Source organism: Macrotis lagotis, chromosome 5 (genome assembly GCF_037893015.1).
Source record: "Macrotis lagotis isolate mMagLag1 chromosome 5, bilby.v1.9.chrom.fasta, whole genome shotgun sequence".
Classification (NCBI taxonomy): domain Eukaryota; kingdom Metazoa; phylum Chordata; class Mammalia; order Peramelemorphia; family Peramelidae; genus Macrotis; species Macrotis lagotis.
The window spans coordinates 34,368,635-34,392,692 of NC_133662.1; the positions used below are offsets into that span (position 1 = coordinate 34,368,635).

At 35.5% G+C, this 24,058-nt stretch overlaps 1 protein-coding gene across 8 annotated transcripts in view; it reads right to left on the minus strand.

Annotated features, from left to right (window-relative positions):
- The window catches only part of PKHD1 (PKHD1 ciliary IPT domain containing fibrocystin/polyductin), a 657,820-nt gene that overhangs the window by 518,568 nt on the left and 115,194 nt on the right, over nt 1-24,058 (minus strand). For all 8 annotated transcript variants that reach the window (XM_074237180.1, XM_074237175.1, XM_074237181.1 and 5 more), the window contains exons 33-35: nt 23,442-23,585; nt 13,096-13,315; nt 593-743 (exon numbers count right to left, since the gene is read on the minus strand). In XM_074237180.1, the coding sequence (XP_074093281.1) occupies nt 593-743; nt 13,096-13,315; nt 23,442-23,585 (515 nt within the window). The remainder of the gene's footprint in view (nt 1-592; nt 744-13,095; nt 13,316-23,441; nt 23,586-24,058) is intronic.

The window sequence follows — 24,058 nt, forward strand, 5'->3', positions numbered from 1 at the left end:
GGGTTCTAATATTCCTGAGTTGAGATGGGGGTGGGGTGGGGGGAAAAGGGGATGAGACCAGATGATCCCAGGGTACTTTTCAGTTCTAGTGTCACTTCAATGATCTGTTAGACCCAACTTTCTAATCTGCTCCCTACAGAGCTGAGATGTACCAGATGACATATGCTCAGCAGTAAGTGGCTGCTCTCCTGTCATACTGAGGATAGCTTAAACGATTTGGAATCCTTCCAAGCACAAAGGGACTGGCCAAATCATTTGACATTTATTGGAGAATGGGGCTGAAAGGGGACATAAAGAGTTCATTTTAAAATATCCACCCAGAAAGTGGGACAAGTGCCATAAAGATTATCTGTATGGACTTTTTCCCCTAAGAGTGTCCAGGCAGCCCTCATTTATATTTGAAAAAATATATGATTAACCATAGTTAACTGTGAATGCAGATGTTTTGCATTAGAACCACTAGTCAAAGTTTGAAAGCATTTAATATTATATATTGCTACCATTCAGACTAAATTGTTTTTTTAATGTACACAATATTACAAATTTAATTTTGAGCTGTTTGGATCAGTCTGTAAAAAAGATTTGATTATACCTGAGTGTTCTGGCCCCAGTTTTTCTGTATCTCAGTAATCTTGGTGGTAATTGGCTGATTAGGTGCCTCACACTCCATCTCTGCCTCAGTTTCCATGGTAATGTTACAGGAGCTATTATAGATGAGAACTTCATCTCTTTCCACTTTAGGGCTGAAACGAGAGGGGAGGTTAAATGGGGTGTCATCAATCTTAATGAAATGCAATTATTTTTACTCTTATTAATCATTGCAAGCCATTAGCTTGTGGCAACTACAGGCCACCATTTGTCAAATTTTGCAAATTTCTGTAATTTTGTTTCCATTCTTTTATTGTTTATTTGTTTTCCCTTTATCTGCAACCCCTGCAATGAAAATATATGCGGTAAATATCTTTCACGAAGGCTTTGCTCTTTTCCAAATCTATTAGGAACATTAGCAAAAAAAAAAGCATCTTTCTCCCACTCCAAACCAACAAGCAAAGCAGGGATGACACAGCCTGTTTTGAAGATGGAAACAAACATTGGGGAGAGATTTTTCTCTTTCCCCCTTTCCTCTTCCTGCTCTTACTCACACTTAGCACTGGGGGAGTGAATAGCCTTTATCCCCCCCAGGGCAGAAGGAGAAATTGGAAAACCCACACAACTGGCTAACTGGTCCCTAATTCCAACTGTGAAAAAATGAGCTCATTTAGGCTTTCAATTCCCTCTCCCCAGCTGATGGCAATGAGTCTCTGTTGCTAGGAGTGGAACATTAACTTAGTAAATTAATTAAACTTACTTAACAGCCCAGACTAAGGAGATTCGATATATGTGCCAGTTATACTCCCAGCTACTGGCTCTAAAAGCCCCTCTTGCAATGATGATAGAAGTCAGAAAATGGAAAATGAAAGATAGGGACCTGACAGTTTACTTAGAAAATCAAAACACTTGGATACATTGGAGGCAGGTTAGGAGGAGAGTTTTTAAGGGTATTATCCCAATAGCTGTGATCTTCTCTCAAGCTTAATCCTGGCTGGGCATTGCAATAACTACTCACAGATTATTTGTATTATATATCACCATCATCATACTTGACATTTTTGTCATATTCTATATTTTTGAGTCACATTTATAGTAATTATTAAATTTCATCCTTCATTTTAGAATGAGGAAATTGAGGCCCAGAGGGATTATGTGACTTACTTAGAGTCACACAATTCTGTACTGGCAGAACTAGAGCTAGTATCCAATCTTGCTGCAATGATTTTTGAAGTGCTCAGTCAAATGTTAGGCAATGAGTTACCTGTCACTGAAACTGTTCCAGCAAAAGTCCAGCAATCAATCAACAAATGTACATTTATTAAGTTCCTGTGCACTAAAAATAACCAACTTGGTGGTACAGAAAATAGGTCTCCAGCAACAAACACTTACTAGCTGTGTGACCCTGGGCAAGTCACTTAACCCCTCATCAGTTCCTCATCTGTAAAATGAGGACATCTTGGAGAAAGAAATGGCAAATCACTCCCATATCTTTACCAAGAAAACAGTTCAGGGGGTCACACATCATTGGACACAACATATTATGGAACAACAATAAATATATAAAGCATTGTGACAAGTGCACAAGGGAAATAATCACAATTGAAAGAACCTTATATTCTACTGGAGGAGAGAGACATCTTGAACAAATGAATACATAAAGATTAATCACGGACTACTGTTGCTGACTGCACTCAAGATCTTTCAATTCCTCTTGAACCCTAACAATCTGGTAGACAAGAGAAAAACCAGGAGGACCAGAAGTAGCTGGTAAACTGTCTTCTGATTAAGAACCCAGAATCCTATCAAACCATAAACCCCTTTTTCAATCAATGGCCAAAATGTCCTTTTCAGCCAATATAAAAAGCAAGCATGAGAAGTACAGAATCAGAGTCTCTAAGCCTATATAATAATTTTACCTAAGTGACCTTGGTTCTGAAAGAGGTCTAGCTCATTCTCTAATGAATATACAGTCAAAAAAATATGAATGAAGAATAGCAAACAGCCATCAGACTTGGAGTATCTGAGTTCAAATACTATTTTAGATACTTATTTGTTACATACATGACTTGTCATTTAACCACTTTATGCCCCAGTTTCCTCATCTACAAAATAGAGGAGGGAAGAAATAGATTCAATGGCTCCTAAATCCTTTCCAAAGCAATAATCTTCTGAAAAATACTATCCATGTTCAGAGAAAGAACTGAAGGAGTCTGAATGAAGATCAAAGAACAGAACTACTCATTTTATTTTTACATTTTTTTCTCCTTTTGGTCTATATCTTCTTTCACAACATGACTAAAATAGAAATCTATTTTGCATGATCACACATGTGAAAAATTTTAAATAAAAATAAATAAATCTGTAATTTTCTAAGCTACTGATGTCAAACTCAAATAGAAATAGAAATAGTTCTTTATGAGTCACATACTGACTTTGAAAACCACAAATTAACATTATCTATGCTATATTGTATTTTTATGTATTTTTATCAAATAATTCCCAATTACATTAAATCTCAGGTTCATGCATGGGTTTTTGTAGACATTTCTATTCTAAATAACCATTTGAAATTGTTCCAAAAATTTCCAAAAAAATAAGAGAAATCCTAATCAAAACAATTTTCAGGTTTCAATTAATTCTCAGAAAATTGGCCAGGTTAATAAAAGATGGAAACTGTCAATATAAGGAAAAACTGAAGGAACAAAACAACATGATATTACACTCTTGATGAATCATAAATAAGTACAAGCATCCTAGAAAGCAATCTTTTTAAATGACTAAATTGTTCATACCCTCCAAATAATTGTTTGGCAAAACAAAAAGTCCAAAAGATATCAAGTTGTTCATTATAACCACTTCTCTGAGATTTTAAGTGGCAGAGTAGCTGATAATACTCACTGAAAGAGTTTACTTATCAAAGATTCTCTAAACCAACAAAAAATCATAGATCCAATCCAAAAAAGGAAAATATCTCTGCAATTTTGTGGCCTAGTAAAGCATTGAAAATAAAGTAGGTATCTATCATTTAATGTGTAACTAAACATATGCAATAGATCTGTATCCCTGCAGCATTAGAATACATAACAAGCAAGCATTTGGAGATGCGTGGAAAGACATATAACTTGTTGAAGAATGGAGTAAGCAGATAGGGTAAAAATGATTTACACAATAACTAAAAAAATGAAAATTAAAATAATAAAAACTAAAATTGGATGCTGTGTGATTTTAATAACCACTGTTAGTCCTAGAAAGAAAGAAAGAAAGAAAGAAAGAAAGAAAGAAAGAAAGAAAGAAAGAAAGAAAGAGAAAATATATTTGTCTGCTTTTAAGGCAGACACTATCAATGAAGAGAAGAAGGGATAAGAACCTCCTAAGTAACAGGCATTGTACTAAATGCTTTACAAATGTTATCTCATTCTATCCACACAAAAATCCCTGGAAGTAGGTGCTATTATTATTCTCAGTTTATAATTGAGCAAACTGAGGCAGACAGGGGTTAAGTGACTTGGCCAAGGTCATACAGCTATGAAGTATCTGAAGGCAAACTGGAACTTAAGTCTTCCTGATTCGAAGACTAGAATTCTCTCTCCTTTTCCATTTAGCTACTTCTGGGTGTTGGTTACTTTTGTCACACTCTTTTTCCTCTTTTATAAGTCATCCCATGTAACAAAGATTAGAAAAGATGAGAGAGGGAAAGAGAGAGAGAAAGAGAGAGAGAGAGAGAGAGAGAGAGAGAGAGAGAGAGATTCAAAAGGGAATACTAGATAAAAACAAGACATATCAATTAGAAAAAAAAAATTTAAGAAAAAAAAAGACCTGAAGTGAGCATCATTTTCTGTCAGACTTTCATTCTATAAATTTAGCAGAACTTATGCCAACAAGTAAAGAAAAGAAATTATCTGGGCTCTCCGGTCTAATCTCTTTAGAGGTACACACAGAAAAAAAAAAGAAGAAATTTAAAAATACAAGCTTAGAAAACATATAAAGTGCAAGTGTTTTAATTCAAAAAATCTTGTCATCTAGTCTCAAAATCTTCCATCCAAAGGAAAAAAATTCTATAAAATTCCACAAGTTGACATTGAAACTCTACTTGAACATTTCAAATGATGGGGAGCTTACCACTCTGATATGGTCTCTGTTCTTATTGGATACCTCCCTTAAACTGAAATGAAATTTGCATCCCTAGAGTTTTCAAACATTAGTCATGACTGTGGCCTGAGAAATAATAGTGGCCTTATAGCAATAATAACTTGGTTATCTTTTTCAGTCTAGTTCCAGTTTGTTAATGACCTCTTAAAATCTGATGCACAGAACTGGATGGAATATTCCATATGCAGGTTGACTGGTGCAAATTATAGCAGTATATATTCCCTTTTATTATTTTTAACATGATATCTTTATTAATGCACTCTCTAATAGTACCAGGTTTTGTCTGTTTTTTCCCACAGTTGCATTCCCTTTATAGCTAGTATCAACTAAAACCTCACACTATTGCCACCCAAAATGCAATTAAGCCCTGACCTTATCTGTACAGTTGATTCTAAATGAAAAATAAGATTTGGTCTTTATCCTATTAAATCTGATCTTATTAAATTCATTCCACTGTTCCAGCCTGATGAAATCATTTGGACTTTTAATCCCAAAAGTTCCTTCTAGCTATCACTTCAGTTTTATGTCATCTGATCATTTGACTAGTACAACTTCTAGATCTTCATCCAAATTATTGATTAAAAAACTACCAAACAAAGCCAAGAACAGAGACCTATGGCATGCTACTAAAGACTCTATTCCAGTTGACAGTTGTCCATTAATCAAAAATCCTTGAATTTACTTATCAAACTATGAATCCATGTAATGAACTACACTTCAACCTGTATTTCTTTCTCTAGAGCCCAGGAAAAATCATCATAGCTTTTGTCAAATGTCTTAATAGAAAAAAAAATACATTATGTCAGTGGAATATTCTAAGTGTACCAATTTGGATACATATCAAAGTAAGAAATGTGATTCATTTCGAATAGCTTGATTTTAGTAAATTTACATATTTAATTATCTTTAAATTATCTATTGCGATTGGCAATGAATGTATCAAGTATCCAGTACTGCCCCTTGGCATATAAACGCTATTTGACTGATCATCTAGATTTTAGTTTCTAGGATTCATCTTTTCCCCTTTATAAAAATTGGAATGTGAGGAGGAGGGAAGAATTTACCTATTTCCAGTCTTCTAGCATGTCCCTCTAATACATGATTACTGAAAGATTACTAATAGTAATTCTGTGATTACTTTCAGAATTCTATAATGTAATTTATCAGTGATTGGAAACTTGAATTAATTGAAAGCCCCTAAATGTTCTCTATCTTTATAAATCATGAATTTTCATTTACAAAATCAAATAATCCAGAATTTCTGAACTGGAAGGCACTTCAGTGATCATTTAGTGCAATCTATCACATAAAGGAGTCCCCCACTAAAATACATTTACATTCAGCAAATTGTCATCCAGGTTCTCCTCATTTCTCCCTTAAATGAAAAGAAACTCACCACCTCCCAGGCAGCCCACTCTACTCTGGGAAAGCTCTAATTGTTAAGCTGAATCTCTATATATCAACTTTCATTCATTGCTCCTGGCTCTGGACCTCAGGAACAAATAGGATAATCTCTCTTCCACATGAGTTTTTTTTTCAAATACTTGAAGTTAACTATATATTCCCACAAAGCCATATCCAAGCTAAATGTTCCCAGTTGTTTCAACCAGACCTCATATAAAATATATTTGAGACTCTTCACCACTCTGGTAGCTCTCCTCTGGGCTTAACCTACCTTAATGAAGTCCTTCCTAAACTGTAGTCGGACAAGTAAAGAGTACAATACCTATCACCTCCTTATTCTGAGAAATTATACTTCTCTCAATGCAGCACAAGACTGCATTGTTTGCCACATTGTCATTAATTCATATTAAACTTACAATTAAACTTACAAGTCCCCAGATCTTTTTCAGACAAATCACTACTTTAGCTTGTACTTTTTAAACCTGAAATCATATAAAAAGCACTTTGCAAAACTGGAAACACAAAATAAATATTAATATTACTACCAGTATTATTATTATTATTAACCTTTCTAACACTATTCTTATATATTTTTGCTATTCTTATATCCATATAATGTTATTTCATTTAATTTTTATAGAAATACGTAATTTTAATATTATAATGCAAATTAGCACAAACTTAGGATCTGAAAATATACTACTTGATATTTTTAATGATGCTCTATAGTAACTACTTTTATTCTCTCATTTGTTGTAGTAAATAAAATGCTGAAATTGCAATTAAGAAGACCTGGGTTCAAATCCTACCTTAGACACTTAAAGCTCTGCATATAAATTTTATCTATTCCCACAACTATCCTGTGAATTAGGTAAGGCATATTTATCCTTGGTCTGAGATGAAGACAAATTAAATCTTAGCTAATTAATGGTAGGTGAATATCTAGAAACTAGTCTCCAGATTCCCACATCCATGTTCTTGTCACTAGATTGGTTAGATCTTAAGGAAATCATTTATTTAACAAAGATTTGAATTGCATTTAACAATTAAGGATAAAGTGTATACCATGTATAATAAACTCAGAAGACCTTTCAGAACACATGAGTAAGTCACAGACTGTGCCATCTGTTAGCTTATAATCTAATGAAGGAGATGAAGCAACTTTCCAGATAATTCCAGAGAGAGGATGGCAATTGTCCTAAGGGATATACAAAGTTCAATGGAGATTCAAAGGGAATGACATCCAAAGGAAGTCCAATTTAAGATAAATCTAAAGGGATGGATGAGATGCAGCATGACATAATAGATAAACTGAGGAATTTGAGGTCAGAAAGGACTGGGTTCAAGACTGCCTCTGACATTTTCTAAGTGACTGTAGGCAAATTTCTTTAACTTTTCTGCTTCAGTTTCTTCTTTTATAAAATGAGGAGATTTAACTAGATTATTTCTAAAGTCCTTTTCTAGTTTTAAATATACAATTCTATGATCCTATAAGTAGATTTGGATTACATTACAGGCAGAAGAAAGAACAATAAAAAAATAGAGAGAGCTTTAGAAAGGAAAGAGTTATTTGAGACAATACACTTTTGAGCTTTGACAAAGACAGAGAGAAACTATAAGGGAGTGGAGATGACCAGAATAGTAATTTCTCATCTGTACAAAAGACTGGACTGAGGATTGACTTAGAATAAAGAAATCAATTAGGAAACTCGTGCAATAGGCCAGGAGAGAAGAAAGTGGAAGCCTGAACAAAAGTGGAAGCTATGGGGAATGGTGAGGTTTCATTTAAAAAAATTGCAATTGTAAGATGCCCCAGTCCCCAAAAAAGAACTAAGTTCCCCTGAAGTAAGAACTGAATGAGTGATTTTACTTTTGTGAGCTATAGAGGTAGGGTGGTGGGTACAGCAAGTCAAGATAATCAAGTTCAAACTTGTCCTCATTTACTAGCAGTTTGATTCTGGGCAAGTCACTTAACCCTGTTTGCTTCAGTTTTCTCATCTGTAAAATAAGTTGGAAAAAGGAATGGCAAATCACTCCACTATTTTTGACAAGAAAACTCCAAACAAAATTGTAGATAATCAGACATGCTTGAAAATTACTAAATAATAACAAAAACATGCTCATGGAGCTTTTTTTATTACCCCTAGCAACAAAGTGTATTGGTTACAAGATATTATTACAAGTCTAGGAGAGACTTTATAGGAACCTCTAGGAAAGGAGTAATTTTTCACAGTGAAAGGATGTGGCAACCTCACTTCAATCCTCTTCTAAGGAGGCTATTGTGCGTCCAGACCTAATGTTTTTTGACTTTCAGCTGTCTAAATCATCAGATTACATCACTGAAAAAAGCAGTGTGTTTCATGAGAAAGGGGGCTACATTTAGAGTCAAAAGACCAGAGTTGAATTACAATTCTTCCACTTATTCTCTGTGGGGAACCTGGGCAAAAAACACTTTGTAGCTCTGAGACTCAGTTTTCCCTTTGCAAAATTTTGAACTAGATGATTTCTAAAGTACCTTCCAAATCTATGGAGGAGGGGAGAGGAGAAAAGCTCTGCATGTCTACAGTTTCTACCTTCACACACACATACACATACATACACACACACACACACACACACACACACACACACACACAGACACGTTCATCAAGAGTCATTAATAATTGCTCTGGGAGCAAACTTATATAGCAATTATGTGAGCTCCTCCAGAACTTTCCCAGCTACTCAGCCTGAGAGAAGAGTTCCAAAAAGTGGGCTTTTGTAGCCCAAGATACAACAGTAGCCAAGCAGTTGAGCAGCATCCTTGAGAAAAGGCACATGTACTCAGTGCTACACAACCTTAACTATGTGACCCAAGAAGAGAGTTCATGTACAATATTTCTGAACCTCAGTCTTCTAGTGAGTCAAAAAAAAAAAAAAAGAAGATATTCACTAGTGTCAACCAGACCCAGTCAGTCTCTAACCAGAGTCAAACAGAGCAGGCTAGAGACAGGATAGTAAGCAAACAGAAGTTTAATTTTAAAATGAGGAAAATTACTTGCAAGCAAGGCTCATGTGCCAGGACTCCACCTCTCCTGGGGGGACCCATTTTAGTGCAGGCAGATCTCAATACTAGTGGCTACATAGTGAACTGTGGTCCTGACAATAATGGGAAACAGCAGCAATGCCACAAGTTTCATTCATAGCAGGGTCTCATGACAAGCTTGTCTGGGCCTTGTCTGAGCTCAGAGGACAACTGGTGCTTGCCAAAGCAATACATTCAGAGGATGCCAGTAAAGGATTCTTGCTATTCTAAGATGAGGACAGAGTTTGCTTGCTGAGCCCTTGCTCTGGAGAATAGGGTGTCTCCTAATCTCTTACCAGTAGGAAGCAAGTTTTCTAGAAGAGAAAGGACAGCATTGAAAATTGTGTCAGAAGTAACTTCAACTTTAAGAATGAGGGGATTGGGCTTTCCTTAAAGAGATGGATGACTTCTGAGGAGCTTAATTGTTAGAGAAGGAAGAGGATCACCAATATGGTCATTGCAGGTGGAGGATGAATAAAGAAATAATACCACAAGAAAGTGTAACAAAAGACATACTGTATTCATTGTTATTCAGTGAGTTATTCAGATAGTTTGATCTGAAGAGAAGGGGTATTAGTTTTTCAGTAGCAAGAGTATGTTGGTCTTATCAGGTGTCATTAGGAAGAGCTATGTAAGACCCCCCCCCTGGAGAAAAGCATTATTTTACCAAATGCCAAAATGTTATTCCTCCATTTCTATTCCCTTTTGAAAAATCTATTGTGTTTATGGGATTACTGTATATTCTGTTTCTGTGAGTCTTTTCTGACTTTTGGGGTATGGGGGAGAAAGGTTGAGGTATTAAAAAAAAAACATCCTCTACTTGAAACATATTCCTTTGCTTGAGTACTGGTTTGGGAGCTGGAAACCCAGTTATATTTTGGAAACTTAGACATAAGCTATACACAAGCTATATTTTAATATGAATGAAATCTGGAAAAGTAATAATGAAACAAAATGATAACTGACCTTTTGACTCAATCTATGAGATTGGACACATTCTATATAAACTCAGTCCTTGGGGAACTCTGGGTCATGGATTTCATATAAAATGAATGCTTTAGATGGGTTGATTTCCAAGTTCCCTTTTAGACTAATGATCTGTGGCTCCAATTGGCATATCCAACTCACGTACCCAAATAAAAATATGGTCCCAAATCACCAAACAATTGAAATATTTTGTTTACTCTAGGAAGTCAAAACAAATTTTCTATCAGTGAAGAGAAAAATGATGCAAGAAAAAGAACACTGGATTAAGTCAAAAAACTTGGGTGTTATTTCCATTTCTACAACTAACTAGCTGCATAATCTTGGTTATTAAGTAATTTCTCTAAGTCTCATTTTCCTCATCTGTAACACTGAAGCATGGGTCTAACTAATCTCTAAGGTCTTTTCCAGTTCTGCCATTTTAGCCATGAACAGCACTTAAATAATACTACTGAAATGAGTTAAAGCAACCATGAAAAGAAGCAGATGTCCACATACTTAAGTCAGAACCTAAAGGGAATTAGACATCAAGACTAATGGAAATTATTAATCACTTTTGGAAACCCTAAAGAAATTTACTATATTCTATTATGCCATTAGATTTTTCTTTTCTGTGGATTTCATAAAAATCTGCATCACAGGTGGAGATGGAGGACTCAGCTTATTTGTCACAAGAAGGTGAAGAAATATCAATAGCATTAGCAGATTGAATTCTGCTGAATTCCACATGTATTTAGTAAGCATGTACTATGGTGCTATGTTTGAGGTTAGGGACAAACACACACACACACACACACACACACACACACACACCTCAAGAAACTTGTTTGGGGCAAACGGAATTTACATAGAAAATCAAATATAAATACATTGTTATTGTATTATAAACACATGCTATTGAATTAGAAGAAAAGACTTATTCAAAAGAGTAAAGGAAGCAACATTTATTGATGGCTATAGAACAAATCATATTCAATTTTTTTGTTGTTGTTCAGTCATTTTTTAGCTGTGTCCAGCTCTTTGTAAGCCCCATTTGAGTTTTTTTTTGGCAAAGTTACTGTGCAGTGGCTTGCTATTTTCTTCTCCAGCTCATTTTATAGATGAGGAAACTGAGGTAACCAGGATTGGTGACTTGCTTAGACACACACCTGGTGTCTGAGATCAGATATGAACTCAGGGAAAGGACTCCAAACCTTGTACTCTTTCCACTTTTCATGTTAGATGAGCTATTCACTACCAGAGTTCTCTTACTACTAAATAAGAGGGTATTTGCCACAACTTCCTACCTTTGAATAGTTAAAAAGTCAATTCTCAACTAAAACCCCAAGAAAATAAACACACATACATAATTTCACTTCAAAAACTGAAGTAACCAAAAAAATAAATAAATAAAGATAAATTGAAGTAACATTCTTAGAACAGGCACTGGGTGGCAAGAGCATAAGTTAGAGTAGAGGATTTTTTTGTTGTTGAGTCATTTCAGTCAAGTTCTATTCTTCATGATCCCATTTAGGGTTTTCTTGGCAAAGTTACTGGAGTGATTTGTCAAGTGATTTCCTTCTCCAGCTTATTTTACAGATAGAGGAAACTGAGGCAAACAAGATCACATAGCTATTAAATGTCTGAAATTGGATTTAAACTCAGATCCCCTGACTCCAAAGATGTCATTCTGTCATTCTATCTACTCCACCACTTAGCAGCTTCAATTGTGCCAGATAAACTTAAGAGTTGTGTAAAAGTTTACATTCTGCTGAAAGAAGAATGACTTCCCACAGGACCCAGATTGTCTTAGAGCATAGAGAAGTCAGGCTCCTAAAATACAATGTTTTTCTTTCTTTGATTCTGTGTGATTTGCTCATTTTGTTTTGCTTTTATTTCATTTTCTAAGTTGTAAATAAAACCTTCATTAAATGATCAAAGACAATCATTCCAGCTAGGTAGACAAGAGAGGCTTATGCCTAAAAGTCATAAGAACAAACCAGGATGAAGCATCGAGAGAGAGAGAGAGAGAGAGAGAGAGAGAGAGAGAGAGAGAGAGAGAGAGAGAGAGAGAAACACAGCCTTGAAACATTGAAACATGGTAGTATTTGGAAAAGGAGTTAAACACGGTCTTTTTTTTCTTTTTCTAAAAAAGAAAACTAATCTCAGAACACTTCAAGTTGTCTTGCTGTTTTCCTCCATTTATTATGGGGGAAGGGGGGGGGAATGAGTTTGGAGAGAAAACCTGGGAAGTTTCAGTCTCTTATTTGTTCTTTTGAGGTTAAAAAAAAAGAGTAAATCCACATAAGCTTATGGTTTCCAAATCCTAAATCTACAGTAATTTTGTCTGTGCTTCTCGCTTCCTTTGAATAAACACTGTACAATCTGCTGAATTTCTCTGTGACTTTTTCTTTTTAAAAAAAATGCATGAATCCGTTTGGAAAAAAAAAGAAACTGGAAAAGGGGGGGAACCCTTCTGTTTTTCATAATGTCTAATCTTTTTCCCCATTGGCATTCACCAGATGTTGCTTTGGATGGGAAGATAAATATTAAAATCTAAGAGAGAACAAAGCAGACTGTTTACTGGGTAGATTTTTCAGATGTTCTCCTGAACACTTGAAAAAGACAGGAGATGCTTTGATATCCAGACTGGGTGGAATTCACAATGGAATGCCCCCTCTGGACCATCTGAAACATGGGCCACTCAGGTACCCATTGGATCTGGGATACTGAATCATCTGGGGTTATTCCTCCTACCCTGTAATTTCTGATTTCCATAATGAAATGAAGAGGGAAGGGGGGGGAAGAGATGTAGAGATGGAAAAGAAGGAAGGGGAGAAAGAGAAAGTAAAAGAGTAAGAGAGATACAGAGACAGAGATAGAGACAGAGAGAGCATTTGAATAAGGGCCAAGGGTGTTATTACCTCAGGAAAAGTCCAGAGAATAATTGCAGGGATGAGTCTACTTGATGGGCCAGAGGTAAGGTGCACCAAGGACTTTCTTCACATATGTAGATGTAAGACCAAGACCTTAACAGACTATTGGTCCCCATGGTAACAGTCAATTCACACTGGATATAGGTATCTTTGGTGGCTTCACAGTTTTCTTCCAAAGACTTTAGGTTGCACAGGAAAGCCAAGGAGGCTGCAGGGAGGAATAGAAAAAAATTATCGAGAGAGCTAAGTTGAGTTTTGAATTCATTTTGATATATCATAACTTTTACCAGTACTAACCTGATCAAACGAGGGAGGGAGGGAGGGAAGGAAGGAAGGAAGGAAGGAAGGAAGGAAGGAAGGAAGGAAGGAAGGAAGGAAGGAAGGAAGGAGGGAGGGAGGGAGGGAGAGAAGAGAGGGAGGGAAGGAGGGAAGGAGGGACAGAGGATGATGGGAGGCAAAACAGCTTGTTTTAGGAACATCAAGTTACATAGTACAGTTGAATAATTGTGTACAAAGGAATAAAGTATATGAAAATAGGAAAGGTAGGAAGGAGCCAGATTGTAAAGATCTTTAAATACCAAGCAGAATGCTTTATACTTGATTCTAGAGGTAACAGAGGACCACTGGAGTTTATTGGGTAAAGGCGGAAGTTATGACATGACTAGACTTATACTTTTAGAGAATCACTTTGGCAGCAATTGGGTGGAGAATTGAATTGAGGTGGATTGAGGTGATGAGAGACTTGCAATAGAAGAATCAACCCTAACAATTATAAATCTATCTTCTTATGAGTCTATGATCTGATAACTTCAGAAACAGGAGTCAAAGGCAGTTAAGTATCTGCCATTACCACAGCTTTATATGGAGTGTACTAAAGGGGGAAGAACGATTAAGGCAGCAGTGATATATTCCTGAATCCTCTTTTGTCTGTGAGGGTGAGGGGTCAGATTTCAGTGATGATTTTTATATTAAAAGGGAGAGATAATAATAAGCATGAGAAACACTTATGAACCAGAGTTCTACTATCAATTTTTGGCAAGACAATAGCTATTTCTATGGAATTTTGGACACAATTAGGACCATGGACAAAGTACCAATAACAAACTGCACCCCATGAATATGCATTTCTCATGTTCCCACACACTCACAGTACCCCAGTCACTAACATTCAACATCTATTATTCAATCATGGTTGAACTTCATTTTTTTAATCATGGTCCTGTCTCCAAAGTTACACAAAATAAGCATCTTGTCCAATTAATTAGATTGTCTTCCTTATAGAAAAGCAATTTTTTTAAACTATACACAGGGAAATGTTATCTTGATTTTTCAAACAAATCGAGATTGACCAAATTACAGCCTGAGGAGCTTGAGTTCAAATCCCACAAAAATTCTGTAACATTATCCACAGATCATTTTATGAGCATTTACAAAGAAACCAGTGATCACTTAGAACTGAAATGAGTTCATTCAGAATGGGTTACCCTGGATTAGCCAGGTGACACAGTAGATAGAGCTGGAGTCAACTAAGTTCAAATCCAACCTCAGACACTTGATACTTACTTATCTGTGTGACTCTGGGCTAGTCACTTAACCCCACTGCCCTTCAAAAACAAACAAACAAAAAAGATGGATTATTCCAGGCTAACCATTTCCTTTATTTGATAGGGATGCTAGCCTCATATAGCATATTTTGATTTTAGCAAAACATTGGACAAGGTCTCACAATAACTGCATGAACAAAAAAGGAAATATAGGGAGTACCAGAAGTTCCCAAGTTTAAGACTGCAGATTCCTGGGGGGTATAAGGGAATCAGGACAAAAAAGAAGACAGAGGGACAAGGAAGCTATTTTAAGGAGTCCATACCCAATCATCCATTTTTCTTAATCAACCAGATACAAATAATACAACTGTTGTCATGTAAGGGTTCACAAAATATTTTGATATTATAAAGGGCTCCACATACTCAAATACATGACAATAGTTGACTGATTTTTTAACTGGTTGAAAGACCAGACACAAAGCATAGTGATTAATGCATTGATGTCAACCTGGAGGGAGAAAGCTAATAGAGTGCATGAGAGAGCTGTACTTATCTGTATTCTGTCAAAATTTTCATCAATAACTCAGATAAAGAAATAAACGGCATACTTATCCAATTTGTAGATGAAATGAAGCTAGAGGGCTGACTAGTGCATTGCATGACAAAATCGGATTAGAATGTTGGGACATTATGCTATATAAATTCAATACACTATTTGATGCATATTAAAGAACAAGGTAAATCCTACACTTGCGTCCAAAATATAACTGTTGTATGAATACACAATAAAATGGGAGGGTAGGATGAACTGTGGCTAGGCAATAAGTTTTTGTTCTGGACTAGACATTCACCATTATAGCAGCTGCTCAGTATGAAAGCCAAAACTTTAAAATAGGATCTTATCTAGAATGAAGGATAAGTCCTTCCTACACTTTGCCTTGGTTCAAGTATATATAAAATTTAGTCATCAATTCTAGTCATCAAAGGGCAACTAGATGGCACAGTGGATAGAAAGGGCTGGACCTGGAATCATGAGGACTCATCTTCTTGAATTCAAATTCAGCCTCAGACATCAATTAGCTATGTCTGTTGGCCTCAGTTCTTCATCCATAAAATGAGCTAGAGAAGGAAAAGGCAAACCACTCTGATGTCTCTGCCATGAAAAATCCTAAATGGGGTAATGAAGAGTTAGGCATGACTGAAATGATTCAATAACAACAATGACAAGTGGGAAGCAATTTTTAAGAAGTATTATCAATAGAAGCTAGGTGGCATAGTGGATGGAGCATCGGTCTAGGAGTCAGGAGGACCTGAGTTCAATTTGACATCAGACACTTAATAATTACCTAGCCATGTGACTTTGGGCAAGTCACTTAATCCCATTGCCTTAAATAATTAATTAATTAATTAATTAATTAATTAAGAAGTATATTGTCAAGTCATAAAATAGTCAAAGAAGGGTGACCACAATAGTAAGGAGACTGGAAAGTATTTCCATAGAAAAGTAACAAGCATAATAGCTAAAAATGCATATTGTAATCAAAGTTTTCCAAAACACTTTCTCTCCACACCACATTTGATGTTCACATCAATTCTGAGAGGTAGATATTCCTTTTATTTGGTTTTATTTTCACAGACTTACAGGTTTATATAGATGAATGTCAAAGGTGAAATTTGAATCCAGGGCTTGCCTGACTAGGTCTGACATGCTTTCATTAAATCATATAACTGGAGATGTTGAGACCTAAGGAGATTTATGAGAGACATAATAGCTCTCTTCAAGTATTTAAAGAGCCACAATGTGGTGGTCAAAACAGCCTTGACACCCTAAGTCTCAGAAAACGTAATTAAGACTGGGTCAAAATGACAAAAAGACAGATTTCAAGGTATTTCACAAGACAGCAATCTTCCTAATAATTAGAACAGTCTAAAAGTTTAAAATACTGCTTTGATAGAAAGTGAGTTTTCCATAACTAAAATTACTCAAGCACACTTGAATATTAGGAATCCTGTGGGGCAGCACAGTAGAGAGAGTGCCAGGCCTGAAATTAGGAAGATTTATCTTCCTAAATTCAAATCTGGCCTCAGATACTTACTAGCAGTGTGATCCTGTTTGCCTCAGTTTCTTCCTCTGTAAAATAAGTTAGAGAAGGAAATGGCAAACCACCCAAATGGAGGTCACAAAGACTCAGACATGACTGGATAACAATATAAAAGAGATCCTTTTTCAAGTATAAATTAAAAGGGACCTCTTAAGGTTTTTCCATATTATAAATTTTATTATTCTGTACTAAGAATTGACACTAGTATAGTACTTCTGTATTTGCAAAGCCCTTTACAGTCATTATTTCGTTTTATTCTCAAAACAAACCCCATTGAGTAATTACTATCAATAATCATATTTCAAAGATGAAGCTAAGGTTCAAGGAAGGTGACTGATTGACTGGTAAACATACAACAGTGGCATTTAAACCTACCTTATTTCAGTCTACTATGTCATCCTCTACCACACTATCCTGTCTCTATGGTTAAAGGACTGGACAAAATTATTTTAAGAAAACAATAACAAATGGGGAGTGAAGATAATTTTATATGAAGACAAGCTAAAAAAGAATAGAGTCTTAGGGTAAGAAACAAAGTTTGAAAAGGGCTATAAAATCAATTTCTCTGAAATACTGAAGGATAATGGAGCAAACAGTGATTGGTAGGATGGCCTAATAGAAAATACGTGGATCTAAGAGGCAGGCAATAGTTTTTCTACTAAAAATTCTCCCAAGTTTCTTCTACTAAAAATGTTTGACCCTAATCCCTTTAACCTTTCTCTCTATATATCTTAATTTGTTCATCCATCAAGTATGAATGATAATCCTTTCCTTTCCACAGGGCAGTAAGGATTAAATGAGATCACAAATGGGCAGTATTTTGAAAAGTTGGGAGTTGGAATCAATTGGAAATGTCTAAACAAATTGTGGGAGATTAATATAATGAAAATTATTGTACCATAAAAATTGATGAATATGAAAGTAAACTGGAAAGAGAAATATGAAGTAAGCAAACAAGGAAAAGACAATATCCACAGTGACTAAAGCAATGTCAAAAGAAAGAACAACAACAGAAGCTAGATGCTGAGTATAAAAACTGTCTGGTCCCCAAGAAGAGTTATGAAAATTTACTTCCCTTTTCTTTGCAAAATTAGAGGACTATGAGATGAAATATTTCAAATGCAACTAGATACGGTTGATGTATTAGGTTGGGTTTGTTCAACTGCATTTTCTTCTTTCATTTTTTATTCTTTGCTACAATGGATAGGTTTCCAGGTAGAGATGTTGATTTAGACTGATTTAAAAACAAAAGAAATACAAAAGGACAAGTTAGGAGTGAGACAAATGTTAAGTCATAATTATTGAAAACATATTGAAATAAGGTGTTTTCTCTTGAGGACTGAAAGAGGGAGTTGAAGGACAAATAAAAGGAAGCACAAATTCACACAGGACAGAATAAACTAAAGGAAATAAGTAACTGTCAAGAGTTGGGACAGGTTGAAAATATAAATAGTTTGTTTTCTCTTTGGTATCAAAAAAATTTTTAAAAATTGAAAATAACCTAATTGTGATATGTATAGGTGGACAGTTCATGCCTCTAACGGATTCATCCTAAACAATGTAGTTTCTCTCAGGGTATATATACTAGTCAAATAATTATAAACTTTGTCTTCTTTTTTTTATTTTTATAGACTCAGTCTTATGATAAATAAGCATTTTATTGAACACTAATAATGATGATGATTACTATTTAAATAACATTTTAAAGTTTGCAAAACACTTTACAAGTACTATCTCACAACAATCCCCAGCCATAAGTACTATTTTTATCCCTATTTTATAAGGAAACCAAGGCAGATGGTAGTTAAAAGACTTGCCCACAGTATCACACAGTTAGTAAATTAAATTCGGGTCCAATTAGCTGATAAGATTAATAAAAGTCCAGGAGAGGTAGACTAAAAACAAAGAATCCAGATCATAGTTTTAGAACTAACAAACCTTAGGGGCAGCTAGGTGGCATAGTGGATAAAGCACCGGCCTTGGAGTCAGAAGTACCTGGGTTCATATGTGGTCTCAGACACTTAATAATTACCTAGCTGTGTGGCCTTGGGCAAGTCACTTAACCCTATTGCCTTACAAAAAAAAAAAAAAACAAAGAACTAGCGAACCTGGGGAGTTCATTTAGTCCAACCTATTCATCTTATAAATGAGAACCCTGAAGCCAAGACAGATTAAGTGACTTACCCAAGGTCACACAGTAAGAAAGAAAAGTAGGATTTGAACTCAGAACTTCCCATTCCAACTCTAATGTAGGTTTTTTTTTTTTGCTTTTGTTTTTGTTCTGTTGTTTTAGGACTTAGATGTTGTTGCAATCCCCTTTTAGTACAACTCTAAATAAGATATTCAGGTAACCATAAACAAAAACCAATAATCATCTAGTGGAAATCTTTTTTTGCATCATGGCCCCCCTTGGAAAACTGATGAAAATTTATATATCTTTCCTCAGAATAATGTTTTAAAATATGTAAAATATAATGCTTTAAAATGACAAAGGAACAAATGATATTGAATTACAATTATCAAAATATTTTTGAAATCATATTACAAGATACCTGATCTAGGGGTGTTACCTCATTTTACAGATAAGGAAGCTGACACCAAGAAGGATTAAATTAAATCACACAATCACTATACATCAGAGGCAGGATTTGAACTTCAGCGTCAATGATCTTTCTATTATACACTCCATTCTATCTTTACCAGAGCCTGGATGAAAGTAAATTCTGTAGCAGCAGAGATTCAAATTAAACAGAAGAAAGGATTTTGCAACAATAATAATTTTTAAATACTTGTGTGATTTAGTAAGGAAAGTTTTGGAACTTCCTTTTCTGGGGATTTTTAAAAAAAATTCAACAGATTTTCATCAGTCTCAGATGATAATATAGGAAAGGAAATGGGATATTCAATTTCTTGTCTATAAAATTCTAGGATTAAATATCTTTTCTTTTTTATTTCTTTCTTTTCTTTTTCCTACCTCCCTTCTTTCTTTCCTTATATTTCTTTTTTCTTTCATCCTTTCCTTCCTTTTTCACCTCCTTTCTCCTCTTCCTTCTTTCCTCTTCTTCCTGTCTTTCCTTCCTTTTTTCTCTGACTTATTTTTTCTTTATTTTCTTTATGCTCTTTTTTCTTATCATTCTTCTTCCTTATTTTCCTTTTTTCTTTACTTGTTAACTTCTTTCTTTCCCTCCTTTTTTCTAGACCAAGTTAAATTATCTTCTTGGATTAACCAGCAAGGGTTCTGCACATAATCTGTGTGAATTTACTGTCACCTAGTGGTTATTTTAAGGATTGACATTTCCATTTCTTAATTCTGATTTTGAACTGTCACCAATGTTACCTGAAACTTCTGGAAAAGATTGTCAAGGTTGGTTCTGCTCTAAAATCAAAAAGCTGATGAGTATTTTCTTAACTTTTTTATTATTGGAAATTATAGTTTTCTTAAATGCTACAATTCACCAGCCTAGAAAATCTAATTCATTTTTCTTTTCATTCTTCTAGTTGAAATATAACTCCTTCAAATAACACCAAGCTGCTGCCTGAGACAAATAAAAACTCATCTTTTTAAAACAATATTATTCTGCTGCTGCTGCTATTTGACTATCAATCATAGAACATCAGAGCTGAAAAAAATGTCAAAATTGTAGGTAACCCCCAAAAAACACTGAAGAGTTGGTGGGCAGCACATTACTATAATTGATTTGCTTGGAAAAACTAACATGAAAGTTATCCAGAAAATGTATGATTAAAAAGGGAGATAAGAGCAGCTAGGTGCCACAGTGGATAGAGCACTGGCCCTGGAATCAGGAGGACATGAGTTCAAATTTGACCTCAGACACTTAATAATTACCTAGCTGTGTGACTTTGGACAAGTCACTTAACCCCATTGCCCTGCAAAAACAATAACAAAAAAAACAGATTTAGGAGACAAGAAAGTTCTATTCAAGCATTTTACATGAGGAAGACAAAGTAGCTTTGTTCTATTTAAGACTGCAGTAGACAGAATCAGAAAGCTGAAAAGGAGCAACTGATTTTATAATCAAACTCTACCTAACAATTAGTTATCCAAGGGGAATATGGGCAGGTCCTCAGCAAGTTTTCTATTTCAAGAACCATTTAAGTGGATGACCATTTATTAGAGAGGTAGCAGGGAAGATTTCTATTCCAATAGTGATTGAATAGAAAATAGGTGACACAGTGAATAACTTGTTAGGTCTTAGTTCAAATCTAGCCTCAGACACTTACTTAGCTGTGTGATCCTGGACAAGTTCATTAAACCCTATTTACCACAGTTCCTCATCTGTAAAATGAGGTGAAAAAAGGCTATGGCAAGCTATTCCATTATCTTTGGCAAGAAAACCCCAAGTGGAGTCACAGAGAGTTGGACACAAGTAAAAAACAAGCAATTAACAAAATCCTTTGAGGATCTTTCTAACACTGAAATGCAATAATTCATTCATTTTTATTGTTGTTTATTAATTGTATGAGTTAAATAATAAAAATTGCCCCCTCCTCCCTCTTCCTAAATAGAGTATATAGTTATCAACCATGGTTTAGGTTCCAAAAGAATATAATGGAAAAAAGACTTTGATCCAAAAGGTTTGGATTAAGGTCTAGTAATGACTATCTGTGGGAAATTTGAGCAGACTGTTTAAACTCTGGGATTGGTTCCTCCTCTGTAAAATGGGATAACAATACTTTCAGTATCCATCTCACAGGATTTAATTGTGTTTTATATATTTTAGGTAGACACTTTGTAAAGACTATTGCCCTATAGAACTGGTGTTTATTGTTAGACATGCAGTTCTTCATTGCCTGGATCCACCAAATGGTTCAATGCAGAATCATAACAGAATTAGTTTTCCTGAGCTTAAGTTTTTCTCATGTGTACAAAAGCATTAGAAACATACCTCATCATTTCAAGAGTTTAATTAAAAAAAAGTATTCTTTTCTAAACTAGAACAGTAGCAGTTCTTTTTAATACATTCTCCTTTTTCTTTATCTTTTCCCATCTCTCTTCTCTCTCATTCTTCTCTCCCTAATCTCTCATCATTTCTTCTTTCCCATTCTTCCTTTCCCCTCCTCCTATCCTGTTCCTTCTTTCCTTCTCTATCTTTGTCTCCCTCCCACTCTCTCCTTAATATTCCTCTTCTACCCTCATCTCCCCCTTTCCTTTTCTCCTTCCTCTTTCCCCTTCTCTTTCCCCTTCTCAGTCTCTTGCTCTCCTTCCCATCTCTATCCCTCCCCCACTCACTCTCTGTCTCTGACACCCATCAAAAGTCTAAATCTGCTTAATTGAAGTCTCACCTGCATCATTTGGTGACTGTAATATTCCCATTGCAGCCACATGTCACGGTAGGACCGGGCTGCTAAAAGACCTCCTTAGAAAGGAGATCTGGTAAACTTTGTTGTTAAATGCCTAGATAGCTCCTTGATCTGTGATTATGCAAACAAGATAATCATCTGGCTAAGCTCCTCCTGCCATTTAGGCAGTAATTAGGGCTGGACTTTTCTTGAAGCACGATGTGTAATTACTACACAATTTGCCAGTCATCCCAATGAATAGCAAAACTATATTTTTCCCCACCAAAAAGGAGGACTTTTCCAAAGCCTGTTGCACAGCTAAAGGGAACAGAGATGATGTATCCCTGATGATGAAGTAAGTTAATTACTTGGTAATTAAAGAATCAGGAGGTAATGTTAGTTGGCAAAGGTAACTGCTGTTCTAATTACAGTAAGGATTGGGAATATGATCAAGTAGGGACAGTTCAGAAGCTGTTATCTCTGGCTTGGCATCACCCTGTTCTTTACTAAGATGGCAGCAGACATGAGCAGACCTCAGCAGTCACTGGTTTCACCCTAATGGTAGGGCAGTAGCTTTCCATTCCAATAAAATCCATAAAACCCAGAACATTATTTTTCATTAAACTACAGCCAAGTAAGCAGGATATAAACAGTGACTGGTTTGTTTGTTTGTTTGTTTTTAAGTTGTCCTATGAACTCCACAACAACTTCCACAAAGTCAACATTAAATGGATTACACTGAATTTGAATGACAATTTTCAAAGGTAAAAATTGAATTTCAGAGCAGTTAAGTAGTGTTCCCCTAAATTGCTAACAACAACAAAAAAAAAAAATGAGGGAAAGAAACCTTACGAAATGAAATAGAATCACTGAATTCCTAAGCAAGAAGGGTCTTCAAAGAGTACCCAATTCACCCCCATTTTATAGATGAGGAAACTGAGGCTTAGAAAAGTGAAATAGCATATCCATGGTGATATTCATAGTTCTTGATTCCTGGAATGTGAATCCATGTCAAGATGACTTGACTGCAAGGCAAGAATTCTTTTTATTTCTTTTTTTCCAGGAATGACATCTTTATTAATTAGACAACCCTAGGCATGAAGATTGTAACTTCCTTACATTCCCCCTTGAATATGTCCTATTGAATAAAAAATAAAATAAAATAAGGTACCATATGTCCTCTTTATATCAGCTTAGTGTTTAGATACTGATAGTAGGGCTCCCTTTTTAAAGTTTAGTGTTAACTATTAAGTATTTTCTTTCACTTTAATTTTATATTTCTCTGCTGGGGGCGGGAGGCATGGGGAAAGGAGAGGGGAAGGTCTCTTGCAACTATGCCACATTGCTCTTCAATACTATCTAGACGGAAAATTTCATTTTAACTGACCATCTAATGGTAACACCAGGCAGCTGAAGGTGGTCACTGTAGCATTGTCTAAGATTTGGCAGGGGACACCACAGACAGCAGCAGATATGTTTCCTGGAGAAAATCCACTTCCATGTACATGGAACAGTCCTCCACCCAGACAACCTTTAAAGAAAAGAGTTAAACTGAGTTAACCATAGCCAAGGATACTATCATATGAGCATCTCTTTTTTTCCCCTAACATAAGTCAGAACTCAAACCATTGCTTTCTTAATGTATAGGTCACTTCCAATAGTCTCAATGAGGTGCCAACAGCAACCTATACAGGCAATTTGTTTCACCTAAGATCACACAGTAGGAAGTAAATCCTAAATCCTGTATTTTTCCTTCATTATTCCACAGTATAGGTGAACGAAAATTTCATTTCATACTCCCTGTTTTGCAATTGGGTGATTCAGAGGAGGAAGGTCTGAGTTTAAATTTAGCCTTACTAGCCTATGTGACCCTGGGCAAGTCATTTAACCTTGGTTTACCTCAATCCACTGGAGAAGGAAATATCAAACCACTGGGCAGCTAGGTGGCACAAAGAATAGAGTGTCAGGTCTGGAATCAGAAAGATTCATCTTCCTGAATTCAAA